The sequence below is a fragment of the Panthera leo genome, chromosome E2, assembly GCF_018350215.1.
Source record: "Panthera leo isolate Ple1 chromosome E2, P.leo_Ple1_pat1.1, whole genome shotgun sequence".
In the NCBI taxonomy this organism is placed as follows: Eukaryota; Metazoa; Chordata; class Mammalia; order Carnivora; family Felidae; genus Panthera; species Panthera leo.
The window spans coordinates 47,415,451-47,434,794 of NC_056693.1; the positions used below are offsets into that span (position 1 = coordinate 47,415,451).

General features: G+C 39.9%; 1 protein-coding gene across 2 annotated transcripts in view; it reads left to right on the top strand.

Moving 5' to 3' along the window:
- The window catches only part of TAT (tyrosine aminotransferase), a 49,323-nt gene extending 30,223 nt beyond the window's left edge, over nucleotides 1-19,100 (top strand). For both annotated transcript variants that reach the window (XM_042918372.1, XM_042918373.1), the window contains 11 exons: nucleotides 9,414-9,660; nucleotides 9,813-9,917; nucleotides 12,170-12,237; nucleotides 13,340-13,498; nucleotides 13,699-13,837; nucleotides 14,416-14,468; nucleotides 15,489-15,641; nucleotides 16,260-16,388; nucleotides 16,730-16,813; nucleotides 17,390-17,488; nucleotides 18,344-19,100. In XM_042918372.1, the coding sequence (XP_042774306.1) occupies nucleotides 9,414-9,660; nucleotides 9,813-9,917; nucleotides 12,170-12,237; nucleotides 13,340-13,498; nucleotides 13,699-13,837; nucleotides 14,416-14,468; nucleotides 15,489-15,641; nucleotides 16,260-16,388; nucleotides 16,730-16,813; nucleotides 17,390-17,488; nucleotides 18,344-18,484 (1,377 nt within the window). In that variant the 3' untranslated portion in view covers nucleotides 18,485-19,100. The remainder of the gene's footprint in view (nucleotides 1-9,413; nucleotides 9,661-9,812; nucleotides 9,918-12,169; nucleotides 12,238-13,339; nucleotides 13,499-13,698; nucleotides 13,838-14,415; nucleotides 14,469-15,488; nucleotides 15,642-16,259; nucleotides 16,389-16,729; nucleotides 16,814-17,389; nucleotides 17,489-18,343) is intronic.
- Nucleotides 19,101-19,344: the final 244 nt, after the last annotated feature.

Genomic DNA, 19,344 nt, shown 5'->3' on the forward strand with positions numbered 1-19,344 from the left:
CCAGGGTTTGCAAACAATTACTGATAGGAAGGAAACTGGCCCTTCTGAAAGCAAGCTGGCAATGCTCATCAAGAACTCTAAAAATGTTTGTTCTAGAATAGAATATTCCATAAAAGGTTCAGAAAGATATAGGAATTTAGTATAAGATGAAGGTGACATCTCAAATTAACAAGGAGAGAGACTTTGATATCTGGCAATATTGAGGTCAGAATGACCTAGAGAATTTTCAGGTAGAAAAATATCTAGGACTTGTGGAATCACTATGTTGTACACCTAAAATTAACATAACATTGTGTGCCAACTGTACTTCAATTTAAAAACAAATCTAGAACCCTACTTAAATCAATGGATAGGTCATCCAGCAAAAAACCAATAAACAATGTTTTTGAATGACATATTGGACCAGATAGACTTAACAGACATATATAAAACATTCCGTCTAAAAACAATAGAATATACATTCTTTTCCAGTACACATGAAACATTCTTCAGAATAGATCACATGAAAAGACCACAAAACAAGTCTCAATAAATTTAAGGTGATTGAAACCAGAGCAAGCATCTTTTCTGACACATGGTATGATACTAGAAATCAATTACAAGAAAAGAACTGGAAAAAACACAAATATTTGGAAAATAAATGAGATGCTCCTAAACAGCCAGTGAGTCAAGAAAAAAAAAACAACAAAAAACAAAGGGTAAATTAAAAAATACATGGAGACAAATGAAAATGAAAACAAGGGGTGCCTGGGTGGCTCAGTCAGTTGAGCGTCCGACTTCGGCTCAGGTCATGATCTCACAGTCTGTGAGTTCGAGCCTTGTGTCGGGCTCTGTGTGTCGGGCTCTGTGCTGACAGCTCAGAGCCTGGAGCCTGTTTCGGATTCTGTGTCTCCCTCTCTCTCTGCCCCTCCCCCGCTCATGCTCGCTTTCTCTCTCTCTCTCTCTCTCTCTCTCTCTCTCTCTCTGTCAAAAATAAATAAAACATTTAAAAAAATTGAAAATGAAAACAAAATGGTCCAACATCTTTGCATGTAGTGAAAACAGTTCTAAGAAGGAAATTTATAGAGCTACAGGCTTACCCCAAGGAACAACAACAACAACAAAAGCTTAAATAAACAATCTAACCTTACACCTAAAAAAAGCTACAAAAAGAAGAAAAAACCTTTAGCCAGACTCACCAAGGAAAAAAGAGAGGACACAAATAAAGAGAATCTGAAATGAAAGAGGAGAACTAATAACCAATACCACAGAAATGCCAAGTATTATAAGAGACTACTATGAAAAATTATATGCCAATAAATTTGATTAGTTAGAAGAAATGAGTAAATGCCTAGAAATACACAATTTTCCAAAACTGAATCAGGAAGAAATAGAAAATCTGAACAGACCATTCCTCATAATGAAATTAAATTGATAATCAAAAAACTCCCACAAACAGAATCTATCTATCCATCCAGCCAGCCAGCCAGCCATCCCTTCATCTATTCAGTCTAACAAAAATTTAAAGAAGAGTTAATACCTATTCTTCTCAAATTATTCCAAAAAATATGAGTGGGAGAAAAGCTTCCAAATATATTCTGTGAAGCCAGAATTACTCTAATACCAAAACCAGACAAAGACACTGCAAAAAAAACACCCCTAAACAAACAAACAAACAAACAAACAAACAAAAAACCTATAGGCCAATATCCCTGGTGAGCATAGATGCAAAAATCCTCAACAAAGTATTGTAAACCACATTCAACAATACATTAAAAAGATCATTCACCATGATCAAGTGGGATTTATTCTGGGGATGCAAGGATGGCTCAATATCCATAAATCAATGTGATAAGCCACATTAACAAAATGAAGAATAAAAATCAAATGATCATCTCAATAGAAGCAGAAAAAGCAGTTGACAAAATTTAACATTCATTCATGATAAAAACTTTCAACAAAGTGGGTTTAGAGGGAACATTGCTCAGCATAATAAAGGCAATATGTGGAAAGCCCACAGCTAACATCGTCAATGGTGAAAAACTGAGAGCTTTTGCTATAAGCTCAGGAACAAGACAATGATGTTCATTCTCACTACTTTTATTCAACACAGTACTTGAAGTCCTAGCCACAGCAATCAGACAAGAAAAAGATATGAAAGGCATCCAAATGGGTAAGGAAGAAGTTAAACTGTCACTATTTGCAGATGACATGATACTATACATAGAAAATCCAGAAGAGGGGCGCCTGGGTGGCGCAGTCGGTTAAGCGTCCGACTTCAGCCAGGTCACGATCTCGCGGTCCGTGAGTTCGAGCCCCGCGTCAGGCTCCGGGCTGATGGCTCGGAGCCTGGAGCCTGTTTCCGATTCTGTGTCTCCCTCTCTCTCTGCCCCTCCCCCGTTCATGCTCTGTCTCTCTCTGTCCCAAAAATAAATAAAAAAAAAAAAAAAAGAAAATCCAGAAGATTCCACATACACAAAAAGCTATTCGAAGCAATAAATAAATTCAGTAAAGTTGTAAGATAAAAAATATTAAGAAATCTGTTGCGTTTCTATACATGAATAATGAAATAGCAGAAAGAGAAGAAAACAATTCCATTTACAATTTTACAAAGAATAAAATACTTAGGATTAACCTAACAAAGGAGATGAAAAACCTAAACTCTGGAAACTAAAACATTTATGAAAGAAATTGAAATGATACAAACAAATGAAAAGATATACCATACTCATGGATTAGAAAAATTCAGATTATGAAAATGTCCATACTACGCAAAGCAATTTATAAATTCATTTCAAACTCTATCAAAATATCAATGGTATTTTTCATAGAACTAGAACAAATAATTCTAAAATTTGTGTGGAACCACAGAAGACCCTGAATAACCAAAGCAATCTTAAGAAAGAAGAACAAAACTGGAGGTATCACAATCTCAGATTTCAAGATATACTACAAAGCTATAATAATCAAAATAATATGATACTGGCACGGAAATAGACACATAGATCACTAGAACAGAGTAGAGAGCCCAGAAATAAACCCACTTATATGGTTAATCTATGACAAAGGAGGCAAGAATATGCAATAGGGCTAAGACATACTCTTTAATAAATGGTGCTGGGGAAACTGAACAGCTACATGTAAAAGAATGAAACTGGACCACTTTCATACATTACCCACAGAAATAAACTAAAAATGGATTAGAGACCTAAATGTGAGACCCAAAACAATAAAACTCCTAGAAGAATACATAGGCAGTAATCTCTTTGACATCAGCTGTAGAAACATATTTCTAGTTTTCAGGCAAGGGAAACAAAAGCAAAAATAAACTATTGGGACTACACTGAAAAAAAAAGGTTTTGCACATTGAAGGAAACCATCAAGAAAATGAAAACATACCTACTAAATGCGAGAAGTTATTTGCAAATGATACATCTGATAAGGGGTTAATATACAATATATAAAGAACTTATACAGCTCAATATTGAAAGAACCCCCAAATCATCCAACTAAAAAAGGGCGGGGGCACCTGGGTGGCTCAGTCGGTTAAGCATATGGCTTTGGCTTAAGTCATGATCTCGTGATTCATGAGGTCAAGCCCTGCATCAGGTTCTGTGCTGACAATGGGAAGCCTGCTTGGGATTCTTTCTCTCTCTCTCTCTCTGCCCCTCCCACACTCACACTTTGTCTCTCTCTCTCTCTCAAGACAAAAAGGAAAATAGTGGAGAGATGACCTCAGTAGACGTTTTTCCAAAGAGACATGTGGATGGCCAACAGGCACATGAAAAGATGTTCAACCATTAATCAGGGAAATGCAAATCAAAAACTACAATGAGATATTGCCTTAACACTTGTCAGAATGGCTAGTATAAAAAAACCAAAATACAAGAAATAACAAGTGTTGGCAAGGATGTGGAGAAAATTTATATGCATGCACCATGCACTGTTGGTGGGACTATAAGCTGGTGTGGCCCCTGTGGAAAACAGTATGGAAATTTCTCAAAAAATTAGAAATATTATATAGTAATTCCACTACTGGGTATTTACCCCACCCCCCAAAGTGAAAACACTAATTCAAAAAGATATGTACCCGTGTTTATTGCATCGTTATTTACAACAGTCAGGATATGGAAGCCACCCATGTCCAACTGACAGAAAAATGGATAAAGAAGGTATGATACACGCACACAACACATACACAGTGGAATATTACTTAACCATAAAAAATGAGATCTTGCCATTTGGGACAACATGGGTAGATCTAGAGGGTATTATGCTAAGTGACTAAGTCACACTGAGAAAGACAAATACCATTGATTTCACTTATAAGTGAATCTAAGAAACAAACAAATGAACAAACAAAAAAATCAGAATCAGATGTATAAACACAGAGGAAAAACTGATGGTTGCCAGAAGAGAAGAAAGTAGGAAAATGGGCAAAATGAGTGAACGCGGGTGGGAGGTAAAGACTTCCAGTTATGGAATGAATAAGTCATGGGGATTAAAGGTACAACATAGAATACATATAGTCAGTGATATTGTAATAGTATTGTATGGTGACAGATGGTAGCTACACTTGTGTGACATAGCGTAACATAGTACAGTGTAACATACACTTGTCCGATCGCTGTGTTGTATTCCTGAAACTAAAGTAACATTGTGTGTCAACTACAGTTCAATTTAAAAATACTCAGCTCCGGTTGTGATCTCACACTTCGTGAGATTGAGCCACATGTTGGGCTCTGGGCTGAGCATGGAGCCTACTTGGGATTCTCTCTCTGCTCTGTTGCTGCCCCTACCCCCTCTCAAAGAAGCATTAAAAAAAAAATTTTTTTTTACTAGTTTTCTTTAGTTTTGAGAGGCAGAGAGAGACAGGGCGCGTGTGGGGGAAGGGCAGAGAGAGAGGGAGATACAGAATCGGAAGCAGGCTCCAGGCTCAGCTGTCAGCACAGAGCCTGATGCGGGGCCCAAACTCATGAACCATGAGATCATGACCTGAGCCGAAGTCGGACGCTTAACCGACTGAACCACCCAGGCGCCCCTCACGTAAGCATTTTTTAAAATAAAAAATAATAAAAGTACGTATCTAGGAATGTTGGATAAAATAAGGCAAAACGCCTGACTGAGCTCCAAAGATACAAAAGGAAATGCCCAATGGGCCAAAGATGAAAAGGAACTGAAAACCAGAGACATAGGTGGGCTGACATTACTCCTACCCTCGAGGGGATTATCTGAATAATATAAGGCTCCTGTGTTAACTTCCAGATGAGGACAGGACACCAAGTCCACAGGCTGTTGTGGGAGGGGGAGTTGAATCTGAGTCTTATGTGTAGCTGTGATCCTTAAAAGTCTGAATCTAGGGACACCTGTGTGGTTTGGTTGGTTAAGCATCAGACCTCAGCTCAGGTCATGATCTCACAGTTCGTGGGTTCGAGCCCCACACTGGGCTCTGTGCTGACAGTGCAGAACCTGGAGCCCGCTTTGGATTCTGGGTCTCTGCCTCTCCCCTGCTCACGCTCTCCCTCTCTCTCTCTCTCTCTCTCTCTCTCTCTCTCAAAAAAAAAAAAAAAAAAAAAAGTGTAAACATTGAGTGACAGAAATCAGCTTCTAACTTTTAAAAAAGTCCCATCTTTGCTTGACTCTTGCAAAGGCCAATATTAAGAAAAAGAATCTTAGGGGTGCCTGGGTGGCTCAGTCGGTTGGGCTTCTGACTTCGGCTGCGGTCATGATCTCACAGTCTGTGAGTTCGAGCCCGGTGTCGGGCTCTGTGCTGACAGCTCAGAGCCTGGAGCCTGTTTCGGATTCTGTGTCTCCCTCTCTCTCTGACCTTCCCCCATTCATGCTCTGTCTCTCTCTGTCTCAAAAAATGAATAAACGTTAAAAAAAAAGTTTAAAAAAAAAAGGAAAGTAAAAGAATCTTAACCTCTGAGATTCTGATCACCTAGAGAATCCTTGCTGTAAAACTCAGTTGATTCCCTTTGTCAGCCCTTAAGCAGGATATGTAGTTGTGATAGGTAGTCTGAACTCCAAGAGGTTGTCAAAATAAGACATATTGTATTGTCTCTTCTTCCTATAGTCTATCAGTTGATCAATTTGGCAGGTCTTTCGGTATGTGAAATGTGATTCTACCTCTAGGAAACTATCCTACAAATTATAGGATACTTATAAAATAATTTTCAATTATCAGTAATGAGTGTGTTCAATGTTTTATTTGTAAGAGAAAAAAATAGAAGCTGCCCTATGTCCAACAAGAATAAAATGGTTAAATGGACAGTATATAGCCATTAAAAAGAATGAAATTGATCTCCATGTATGAAAATGGAAAGGATATCAAGACAATGTGTTAAGATTTTTTAAAAGGCAAGCTGTAAAACAGCATTATTCAATAGAAACAGAATGCAAAGCACACAGGAATTGCAAACTTTCTAGTAGAAGTATTTTAAAATGTAAAAGAAGTAGGTGAAATTAGTGATTTGACCCAATATATCCAAAATATTATTTAAGCATGTAATCAATATAAAATTATTGATGAGATATTTTACATTATTTTCATATAAGTCTTCAAAACCTGATGTGTGTTTTACACCAACACCACATCTCACTTTAGACAAACCACATTTCATGTACTCAATAGCTGCTTTTGACTAGTGGCTGTAATAATGGACAGTGCAGCTATATAGAACAAATTTGTAGTATCTATGTTTTCAAACAACTTTAAAACCAGCTATGGAAGTATTAAGTGTTGTATAGAAACAGAAAACACTTGAAAAGATATACAAGAAATGGCTAAAGCAACCATCTGTATGGAGTGGAGTTGTGGGGAAAGGTGTTCAGAGTTTAGTTTACAAACATCAGTATTTCAATTTACTATATGAGGATTTTAATTACTAAAACAGTAAGAGTAAAAGAAAATGTGTTGGCATTAAATGGTGGTGATTGTTGCACAATATTGTGAGTGTATTAAAAATCATTGAATCTTATACTCTGAAAAGATGAAAGTGTGAATATTTTGTTATGTGAATTTTATCTCAATTTGAAAAATATATGTAAAGAACAAGAGATCTATGTTGTGGGGGAGAAATAAGGGTAATGTGTTAGAGTGGTGGTAGAATTATAAATGCTTTTAGTTTGTTCTGATTTTCTCCAGTACACATGTATTATATTTCAAATGGGGGTGGTGATGGAATAAAAGCATTTAGGAAAGAAAGGTCTTCTTTCTTGACAAAATCTGTGTGCTTTGGAAACAATACCGTGTTCTCATTGTGTTGGCAGCTATGCAAAAGTATACATCCGTCTATACAATGTTTAACTACCATTAAGTAAAACAAAGAAGCCATGTGCCTTTTGCCATGGGGTGCCAAATAGCAGAACTGATGCAACTCTTTCTTCCTTCTCTGTGCCTTTGGATGTTGTAGACAAGGCTGTGTACTTGCATTTTGCAACAGAGCAGCCCTGAATATCTAGCTCAGGGTGCAGGGCTTCCAGCTTTCGAATTTGAAATTCGCTATGACCTGGCTGGCTTCCTGCTCTTGCCTTGTGCTTCTGCTGCTCCGCCCTAAGATGAGGTGGTGAACACTTACTTGCTTCACTGGGGTGGGAAAGGGAATGTGTTAGATAAGTTCTTCAAAGCACTAAGAGATGAAAGGTCCAGAAGAATAAAAGGTAATTCACCCCCCACTGGAGACTCCAATCACCTAAAAGTAAATGGAGAAGAAAGAACTTATGTAACAACTCTTTGTCTTCCAATAAATAAACAGATAGGATCTGAGCAGATGGAGTCCCAGAGGCTTCTTTTAACCCTTGAGTGGATGGTCTTTTTTATAGGCTCACCGGAATGCTGAGGTTTCTGCTGTGCTTGCTTAGCAAGGTTGTTTCTTTAGACTTCACCTGACATATTATTCTCCCCACAACTTCCTAGCAGGTAAATGAAGGAGAATTCACAGTACAGGATAACGTTCCACAGGTTTTAGTTGCCTTGAAGACGCTACTACTATCTTTTAAGGTATTTGTTGAGTGAAACTTAATTTGTTTCAACTGCCCATTTGTTGTGACTTAAGAAGAACCTTGTGAACAAGGAAAGGAGTGCAGGATGCAGGAAGTAAATAAACATGTTGCATAACAAATTGTGCAACTATTCCTTCAGTGAATAGTGAATTCCTTCACTAATTCCTTCAGTGTTTTGAAAATCTATAAAATGATGTACCTATGTATCTATCTTGTATCCATCTATGTATCTATCCTCTATCTACGTACCTATTAATCTGTCTTGGCGAATGGATAGAAATGGCCAAATCATTATGTAACACTGCCTACCCCTGGGGAGAGTGTATGGACTCTGGGGATAGTGAAAATGAAGTGTGTAGATAGCAAGGTGCAAGGAAGGACTCTTCACTTTTTACTTTACACATGTCTGTACTGTTAACATTTTAATAGGTTATTTGTATCAAAAGAGATTTAATAAAAATTGCCAACTGTAATCCTAACAAGCCCTCTGACAGTCCTCTCAAATGTCTCACAAAGTGCCCAGAAAGAGTTAACACAGAGAATTCCAGAGGTTTGAAGTGAGGACAAACTCCTGATATGGTGGGGGGGGGGGGGGGGTGGAGGAAGAGGAAGAGTTAGAGGTGAGAAGCAGCAAGTGAGGAAGGGGAGGGAAAGGAGGGCTGGCCACCCAGTTCTCACCCTAGCCAATAGCAGGAAAGTTCCAGGCCCAACGCCCATTTGTGCAAACTATTTCAGGAGTCAAGAATTGCATCCGAGGCCATTGTCACTGTGACCTGTCAAAGAAGGACTAAGAGCTTCCAGGTTTGGCTACTGGGAGGGCAGTTTCTCCTGTAGTTGGAAGGTAAAATCTCAAGCTTCAGCTAATGTGGTGGTAATTGGGATGTGTGCTTTCTTCTTTATGGTGTATTGACTTCTTTTTTCTACAGGATACTAAGGTGCTCGTGGGATAGGGCTTTATTTTTACTAATGACAAAATATTAACACTAAATTTCTAACAGTGTGGAATGGTCCTTCCTGGTTCTTGCAGAGGGCAAGACAGTCTATTGAAGCATTAGGGAGACACTTGGATAGGCTTTGCATGGAAAAGAGGCAACACATATATATGCTTTGTTTCATGATTTTCATGTCAGTTCCCCTCAGTCTCACTGAGAGCAGTTAAACTTTCAATGACATTATGGTTGCATGTAGTCTCACAGTAGATAAGTATTCAGTGCATGGTCTTTGCTAACATTATAAAATGGGTTCTTGCTTTATATTCCATCTCAGCAAAAAGTCTTAAAACTCCCCTTATTCGCAAAGCATGAAAAATGTGGCCAAACAAAGCAGTTTGGAAAGACATCTAACGAAATCACGCTTATGTTTAGGTTCAAATATAGGCCGCCAAGATGCTGCTCTGTTCTTAGTGTCACAAGGACCTCCTTTCCCCATAGGCTTTACTAGTGATGGACCCATATGTGATTCAGATGAACAGCAACAGCAACCTTCCCTCAGTTCTGGATGTGCACGTCAACCTTGGTGGGAGAAGCTCCGTGCCGGGAAAAATGAAAGGCAGGAAGGCCAGATGGTCCGTGAGGCCCTCAGACATGTCCAACAAAACTTTCAATCCCATCCGGGCCATTGTGGACAGCATGAAGGTGAAGCCTAATCCAAACAAAACCATGATCGCTCTGTCAATTGGTGAGTTGGGGACTCTCAGGTGAGGGGCAGATCTCATCGCTGTTAGCCCCATCCTCACAACTGCTTGGAGAAGATGGGAGTAGAGAGGGAGTCCGAGCACTGGGCATGGAAGAGTAACCTCTTGGGGCTCTTTTTTTCTCTTCCATGAAAAGGGGACCCTACTGTGTTTGGAAACCTGCCTACAGACCCTGAAGTCACCCAAGCAATGAAAGATGCTCTAGACTCGGGAAAGTATAATGGCTATGCCCCCTCCATTGGTAAGCTTCTCCTGAGACTCTGTCTGGTGGCGTCCAAATTGTTAGTGCTCTTCTATTAGGAGTAAGTTTCCAGCAGTTCTCTTTGCTTCCCTGATTCATAGATCCTAAGGAGAGGCTAAGATAAAATAGCCATTTGGATTTGGGGACGAGGATCTCAGAATGCTTGAACACAGCCAGCAGGGTTCAGCTCCTTTCCTGGCTTCCTCTGGCCCACTGGCTCTGCCTCTTTTGTTCTGTTCACGTACTTATTTCTCAACCAACATTGCTAATTTTCATATGAAGGCCTTGGATTTTGCAGGTGCCTGTTTACTTAGCCTCTAGGTCCTACATTAATTTACTTATTTGCACTATGTAGATAGCTTCTTAGCTTCATTTCTTTTTCTCTACACATTCAACCCTTATTTTAACTATGGTCAAATATCACCGTGTGGTTGAATGTTCTGATTACATTCAAATGCATTTATAACTGTTTCAGCTTAAATAAAGAGATAAAAATGAAGTAGAATACAAAGAATGGGCTGTCCCATTGAAGAAGAGGTTATTTCTGACAGAAAGAAGTTATTCTTATTGAGATGTTTTTACAGTAGGAGTTTCAGGTGTACAGCTGTATAATACAACTGTATACGCTGCAAAGTGATCACCACAAGTCTGGTTACTGCTCATCACCATACGGTTGGCCCCTTTACCCCTTTTTGCCCATCCCTATTCTTATTTAGGTTTAACTGTCTCCATCTACTAACCATTTCCACATTAAATGTCTGATAAAATAAGTGACCCTTTGACTTTGTTTCAATGTTGCACACACACACCCCCAGTCTCCATATGTACCTAGCAACATATTATTTTCCTTTTTAAAACTTATTTATATTGTTTTATTTGAATATAGTTGATACACAATGTTACATTAGTTTCAAGTGTAGACAGTGGTTCAACATCTCTGTACGTTATGTTTGCTCACCCCAAGGGTAGCTGCCGTCTGTCACCATACAACATTAGTACAGTACCATTGACTGTATTCCCTATGCTGCGCCTTTTATTCTCATGACCTACTCATTCTATAACCAGAAGCTGTATCTCCCTCTCGCCTTCACCCATTTTGCCCATCTTCCTAGCCCTTTCCCTCTGGAAGGCATCAGTTTGTTCTCTGTATTTATAGTTCTGATTCTGCTTTTTTTCTTTGTTCATTTGTTTGCTGGTTTTTTAGATTCCACAATGAGTGAAATCATATGGAATGTGTCTTTCTCAGTCTAACTTATCTCACCTGGCATGATACCCCCTAGGTCCATCCATGTTGCTGCAAATGACAAGATATAGTGACATATTTCTAATGTAGGATGCAAATCCAGTTTTGTGCTAAAATAGAATTTTAAAAACACTTCAAAGAGCCTGAGGGACGTAATTTTTAGGTTGATTGTTTATGTTTTATAAAGTTTCATACAACAAAAATCAACAAAAGAAGACCAAAAATTAGATTATAAAACAAGTTTATAACTTTTATACCCAAAGTATTAAGGAACAGATTCAACCTGAAAAACCAAAAACAGTTCTCCACTTCACAAATATTCAAACGATATGAGCATTTCATGCCAAAGGAAATATAGGCCATAACATTTATCTAGGAAAATTCTCTTCCTTATTAGTAATTAAGGAAGTGCTGATTTATATAACTTCAAGACATTTATCTCTAACTGTTAAGTGGAACATTATGAAATATTGTATCTGGACTTTATAATTGAATGGAGTCTTCTTAAAAGCAGTTTCGCAAACCAATTTGCATGATGCTGTCCCTACGTCAAACTTGTAAGCCAACATTTGGAAATATTGTATAAGAATTGAATTTAAAAGAAAAACTTGTGCAAAACCACTAAGAGGTATATGATATAATGTAAAAAACTTAAAAGGGACCCAATGTATTACATGCATTGATTACAACTCTTCAAAATATATAGTCCTGGAAGGGATTTAGGAAAAATCTAAATATTGTTTTTTATGAAAAATAAAACATAATCATAGTAATCAAGATGGTGCAGAGTATTTTATACTTTGGAAAGTTCTCCTTGTTATTATTTACACGTGTGAGATTATTATAAAATTGTAACACATAACTCCTTTATCTATAGTGGCTGAGAGCTAAACTGAACAGTTTGTGCTCTAAGCAGGGGCAGGAGTTAGCCTGAGGTCCTTTTGACTCTAGGGCATAGTGGTCAGTTGCCAGATGCAAACTTTCAGCTTCTTCCTTCTGGCTCTTTCAGGCTACTTATCCAGTCGTGAGGATATTGCTTCTTATTACCACCGGCCCGAGGCACCCCTGGAAGCTAAGGTAGGGCTTAACCAAGGTAACAGCTCTGAAGTAATACTGGGCAAACTATACCATTTTCCTTGTCTCTGTTCCACAAGGAATAACAGTTTCGGGAAACAAAAGGCGTGAAGAATTTCCCTTTAGCAATTTGAGAACTTCTCATAGAGTGAGGCCACTTAATCCCTGAGTATATTTAATGCCATTACAGTATGATGATAATGTTGAATATAATTTATGTGGTGTTCTGTCTTGAGGCTCAAAGGATTCAGAGGTTCCTTACATTTGATTCTCTGCAAAAGAACTTTAAAAAACAATAATTCATAACACCAAATAAGTAACATTTTTTATTTTACCAATAAGATCTTTCTTAAATTTCTTTCTTAAATTTGTAGCTTCCATCATTCACTTCCCCACTCAGATGGGGGGGCTCCTGGGTGGCTCATTTGGTTAAGCGTCCAACTTTGGCTCAGGTCGTGATCTCATGGTTCATGAGTTCAAGCCCCTTGTCAGGTTCTGTGCAGACAACTCAGAGCCTGAAGCCTACTTCAGATTTTCTCTCTCTCTCTCTCTCTCTCTCTCTCTGTCCTCTCCCATTCACCCTCTGTCTCTATCTCTCAAAAATGAATAAACGTTAAAAAAAAAAAGCTCACTCAGATGGGAAGATTGAGGTACTATGGAATATTCAATCGATGGCAGGGCCACAAGTTTAAATGCCACTCTCCCTCTGTCGTCTACTGTGTGTGTTGATATTTCTTAACATAAGAGGTGCCCTCAGTCTGTATTTCAGAGAAGAATCAGGCTTCAAATTTCTGGTCGAAGGTAAACAAATAACCAAGTGAAAAAGTCCAAGGTCATAATGATCTCTCATGGAAGTCTGCTGAGTCATAGCTGACATGTACTTGTTAAAGTGATTTACTTCTTTTAAGTGGTCAATATTTTCAACATTTAGATATGGACATATATAAGCATTTTCCCCCAATTTTGGCTTAGTACAGTCCTGACTACTTTACTTAGAGCTTGTAAAAGTAAGTTTATTATTGCTCCCCACTCACCTATCTGACAATGTCTTTTCTCCCACTGCTGTTGGAACCCCTAACAAAATGTACCTTTTATTTCTTCACAGGATGTCATTCTGACTAGTGGCTGCAGTCAGGCTATTGAACTTTGTTTAGCTGTGTTGGCCAACCCAGGACAAAACATCCTAGTTCCAAGACCCGGTTTCTCTCTTTATAGGACTTTGGCTGAATCAATGGGAATTGAGGTCAAACTCTACAATTTATTGGTAAACAACTTTTTAATTTTAGACCCCAGTGTTGAATTACGGCTTTGTAAAAATATATGACAATTGTCTTAGCACAGAAAGATTTGGAAGTGGGTGGTGGAGGCCACAAACACATTTTATTATTTAGAATATACTGTTAAGTGAATATTCCCCCTCAAGTTTTCAGAACCATCTTAGTCTCACCCTTTCTTCCTCCCCAGCCAGAAAAGTCTTGGGAAATTGACTTGAAACAACTGGAATCTCTAATTGATGAAAAGACAGCTTGTCTCATTGTTAATAATCCATCAAACCCCTGTGGGTCAGTGTACAGTAAAAGTCATCTCCAGAAAATTCTGGCTGGTAAGTCCATCAGACTTCATTTGACAGGAGAAGATATGGGGATAGGATCCTTGAGCTGTTTTCCTGGAATGAGAAGAGGGTTAGTTCCGAGCTGAGGATGGGGGTGGGGGAGCTCTACTGGGGTCTCCAGTGAATAGTGTGCCCCTGGAGCAGTAGACCTCACCTACAAGAAGGAGAAAAAGGCAGCACTTGCCTCTTCACTATTCCCATATGTGGAAGAGCAGGTTTGAAATATCTGGTTAATTAAATGGTATATTTAGCCTCTGTATCCTGGAAGAGTATAAGAATTTATAGTTCTTAAATTGGAAAACAAAACACATAAATATGAAATGCAAAATATAATAAGTCCAGGTGAATATTAATTGCTAAGGCAATTCACATTAAAAAGGATTTCAGCCTGGGGGCCCCTGGATGGCTCAGTTGGTTAAGCATTCGACTCTTGATCTCAGCTCACGTCTTGATCTCAGAGTCGTGGGTTTAAGCCCCATGTTGAGCTCCATACTGGGCATGAAGCCTACTTAACAACAACAACAACAACAACAACAACAATGATTTCAGCCTGTTTTTCTTATTTTTAGTGGCTGCAAGGCAGTGTGTCCCCATCTTAGCTGATGAGATCTATGGAGACATGGTAAGTCTTGGGCAGGATCTATCACTACAATAATCTCAATTCCAAATTACTTCATGGGACCTTTAGAGGTGGCATCAAAAACACCAGAAGTAATTCCTAATCATTTCAGTACAGCATATCAGTATCCCTGCACTCTTAAAAGTACATATAGATTCTATAATCTCTTAGCCAGTTTTCCGAAGTCCAAAAAGCTATAAAAATCTGAAGATTTTTGAAATTCCTTTGGTGGAAAAAACTGGCTTGACTTGATGTAAAGATATTTGTAGATTTTCTTAATTTTTTCAACGTTTTTTATTTATTTTTGGGACAGAGAGAGACAGAGCATGAACGGGGGAGGGGCAGAGAGAGAGGGAGACACAGAATCGGAAACAGGCTCCAGGCTCCGAGCCATCAGCCCAGAGCCTGACGCGGGGCTCGAACTCACGGACCGCGAGATCGTGACCTGGCTGAAGTCGGACGCTTAACCGACTGCGCCACCCAGGCGCCCCTGTAGATTTTCTATGTATCTCACTTATATATGTATATATATATTTGTCAAGAATGTAAGGAAAGGGAAAGAAATGTTAATATGCTTGATTAGGAGTGCCGTCCCGCACTGCTTTGGGGGTGTTACATAATATATGATCCAGGTAAACTTCTCAAAAATCCAAACAATCCTACATTCTGCAACAAATATGGGCCCAAGAATCTCAGGTAAAGGGTTGTGGACCCCTATTATATTTTTAAATGTCTAATTCCAACAAGCATTCATTCCCCAGAGCAAGCTTTGTTGAGTTGTATCTATTCCTGGGCCAGGATCAGTATCCTCATCGTAGGCTTCCTTTAATCCAGACCAGATGTCAGGTTATATGTCTCTGTATAGTCTCCTTTGAAGCCTCCTAGGCTCCCAGTTATGCTTTAGGGTAGGATGAGCGCATAAATCCAAGGCCCTGTTCCTAGTTATACAAGGTAAAGACTGGAAGGCATGGGATTTGGAGGAAAGTAAGCCAGAAGACAACTGCAAGGATCTCTTCTCCTCAGGTGTTTTCGGGTTCCAAATTTGAGCCTCTGGCCACCCTCAGCAGCAACGTCCCCATCCTGTCCTGTGGAGGGCTGGCCAAGCGCTGGCTGGTTCCTGGCTGGAGGTTGGGCTGGATCCTCATCCATGACCGAAGAGACATTTTTGGCAATGAGGTAAGAGCAATGAGGTGATACAGTATGTCTAATTTAGGATATATATGTGTATTTAATTTGCATGCACAGTGGTTGGGTGGTGATTTTTTTGTTGTTTTAGTGTTGTTTTTTCTTCTTTCTTCTTGGCCCTGTAGTTCTGGGTGCCAAAAGATGCTGGGTAAAGACGGTACTTAGTTATTCCTCTCCAAAACTGAGTTTTCTTGTACCTGGTTCTATGAAGAAGTTCCATCTGCTTCTAATTTTAGGACCACAAATAAGGAAACAATGGCTATAATGATACGTGATTTTGTTTGCAGGCTTACAATATGCCAGCACTTGATATACATTATTTTACTGTAATCCTCCCAACAACTCTAGGAGGCCATAGTATTATCTCCTTTTTACGGTTGAGAAAACTGAAGCACTGAGACATTGTACAATTTGCTGAGTCACGCAGCATGTGCGTGACAGAGCTGGGCTACAAACCCCAGTGGTCTGATCTAAGAGTGCCAGTAGGCACGCACCATCACTTCTCCAGAGACTACAAACCTGATGGAAAGAATAGCCAGAACCAGAATCCCCAAAACTGGAATGCTTAAGGAAGGCTAAATAATATGTTTGCGGGTTGGGGGGGTTTAGATCCGAGATGGGTTGGTGAAACTGAGTCAGCGGATCCTGGGACCCTGCACCATTGTCCAGGGAGCTCTGAAAAGCATCCTACATCGCACCCCTCAGGACTTCTACCACAACACTCTGAGCTTCTTGAAGGTAAGGGCAGCCCGTAGCCTTTTACTTTGGGAGTGAGGAAATGCCGCCAGTGGAGTTAGGAATAACATGTCCTCGTTTCTGGAGCGGTGTGCCATTATGGGGCCTCCAAATCAGGAGATGGCATCAGTGTAACTATCCACCCTTCCATGTCTCTCATTTCTGGCACTTTACTCTGCTCCTGGCCAAAAGTGATAGGATTTTTTTCTCGCCTACTTCCTGTGCCCTTGATGCCAGCAGAGCAAACTTAGGTTCCCTGCCTCCAGTGTGGGCTCTACTTTTAATGACGTGCTTTTCTTTCACTTATATTTTGATTCTTGACATCTTTCTGCCTCCTCTTGTAGTCCAACGTTGATCTTTGCTATGACGCACTAGCTGCCATCCCTGGACTCCGGCCAGTCCGCCCTTCTGGGGCCATGTACCTCATGGTAAGTATGTAGGTGGCAGGCATTTTCTGTAAGGCAAGCAGAAGCTGGTCTGCAGGACTCACAAAGACAACCAGCTAAGCCTCCGGGCCTGTTAGTTTAGGAATCGCCTTGTTCTGAATGTCTGTTCAGGTCACTCTGAGATCTTGACCTGAGCCAAGGTCGACACTTGCCCGACTGAGCCACCCAGGTGCCCCTGTTTCCAGAATAACTTGGGGCATTGGCATTTTGTGGACTGGAGACACTAGTATCTTGTAATTGGTGGGATAGTTCCATGCAGTCAACAATTGCCCGGCTCACAATGTTAATGTTGCCTTTTTAGAGAAACACTGACATTCTATTTCCAGCTTTCACTTATCAACATCCAGGAAGGAATGCTTCAATAAACTAAAATATTAATATAAAGACATCCTGTCTTTCCTATGAAAAATTCCATGGGCTCCTAAGTGTTAGAACTCTTAGTTATCAGTAGTAGAGTTCCAAGATATTTTTTAGAGCAGTCCCTATGTTAGTTTCTGGCATGGGGAGTTGGCCTGTTTTCCCTCCTGATAAGTTTGCCTCTCCCTGTAATTGGTATAGGTTGGCATTGAGATGGAACATTTCCCAGAATTTGAGAATGATGTGGAGTTCACAGAGCGGTTAGTTGCTGAGCAGTCAGTCCACTGCCTCCCAGCAACGGTGAGTGTTCATGTCTCTCAGGACATTCCCAACAGTTTCTAGAGCCTCGGGTTGAGTTGGTCTTTAGCCTGCCTTTTTTTCCCCCAAACAAAGTGTATTCTCATTTGATAAGATTCAAACTGATGTGTTTCATGACGTCTATTTAAAATTTGTTTCTCCCTCATCATTATCCCATCCATACCGGGAAGAAACGTTGTGGCTGAACATTTTAAGTGAGGGGAAACAGGCTTGTCCCACAAGTCCCTTTTAAGATGAATTGTTTCTAGACTTAGCACCCCAATGATGGTGTCAACCAAGAAAAGAAGCGGAGCTAAAATAAAACAAAAACATTTATTTGGTGTCTCAGAACTGCAATTTGGGGAACACAGATCTGGGCAGTGACCCAAATAGTGTCCTTCCACCCCCCAGAACAAAAGTCAAGTGTTTTTAAAGACAAAAAGGAATGCTTGTATATGCTATTTATAAAGAATTTTGATTGATTGGTGGCAGAAAACTAATCTTGGCTGAATGTAATTGGTTACTAAGGCTATCACTAAACAAAGTCTCACTGTAGCAAGTCTCAAGACTCTGGCTGAGTCCTTGTGAGATTGGTGGTTTGGCCCAGTTCAAAAGTTCATGGTTTCATGGGTGAAGAGGTGCATAAGATCCATCTCCTTAATGGCCTTCTGGGTCCATTTTAAAACCCCTTGACATAAGCGACCCCATTTTATTTCACCTTTCACAGAGGAACTGAGTCAACTGATAGCTCTGAGTAAATGACATCACTGCTTCTTGCTGATTAGGACCCTGGCCATCGTAGGGTGGTTTAGTACCAGATTCAATTGCTATGAGAATAACAGGCTCTTATTTTTGCAGTGCTTTGAGTACCCGAATTTCTTCCGAGTGGTGATCACAGTCCCCACAGTGATGATGCTGGAGGCCTGTAGCCGGATCCAGGAGTTCTGCGAGCTGCACTATCACTGTGCTGAAGGGAGCCAGGAGGAGTGTGACAAATAGGCCCAAGTCCGTTTTCTTGAGTATGTGTCCCATCCGGGGAAGGCTGGACTGGGCCTTGCTGTTCCTCAAGGGGAATCAGGTGCCCCTACTGGGAGAGGGGCCTCAAAAGCATGTCAAGCGTTCAGAATCGCTCCTGCTTTCCCCCAGCTATGTCCACATACACACTCTGAATCCCAGATTGTCCTCACTCTGCTCTGCTGGAGTGACTCACTCATTCATTAATCTGCCCCCTCCTATATGACTTCCTCCTTTTTTATTGAGAATACTAGGTGAACAAAATTTACCAGAAAGCACCAGAGACAAGAAAATTAAAAGCTCATGATAAGAGAAACAAAAGATTGAGAGAATTTGTGCCCCAACCATTTCCTCATACTATAAATAAGAATACACTCTCTCCAGTCAGGTCTGAGGCCTAATTCTGTTACTGCTTCACTTCAGGTATACCTCGCTTTATGCAATAGAACTATAATGAAAGAAGTTGGGGGCACATATATTGGTTAATTATTTTCTAAACACATTAGGAAAGTTTGCTAATTTGAAAGATCCCTTACAGAAACATTTTCGTTGATTTTTTTTTAAGAACTGTTGATCGTATGGGGTGCCTGTCTGGCTCAGTTGGTAGAGCATGTGACTCTTGATCTTGGGGTCAAGAGTTCAAGCCCCACATTGGGTTCAGAGATTATATCAATCAATCAATCAATCAATCAATCAATCAGAATTGTTGATTGTAAAGGTAATCAATGGACTTTCTAAATTTAGATATGTGTGCATCAGGGTTTCTTAAAATGAGGGCACATCTGTATTTAAAAAAAAAAAAGGAGGAATCATCGGACCTTCCAGAAATACTGTGGTGTAAGGGC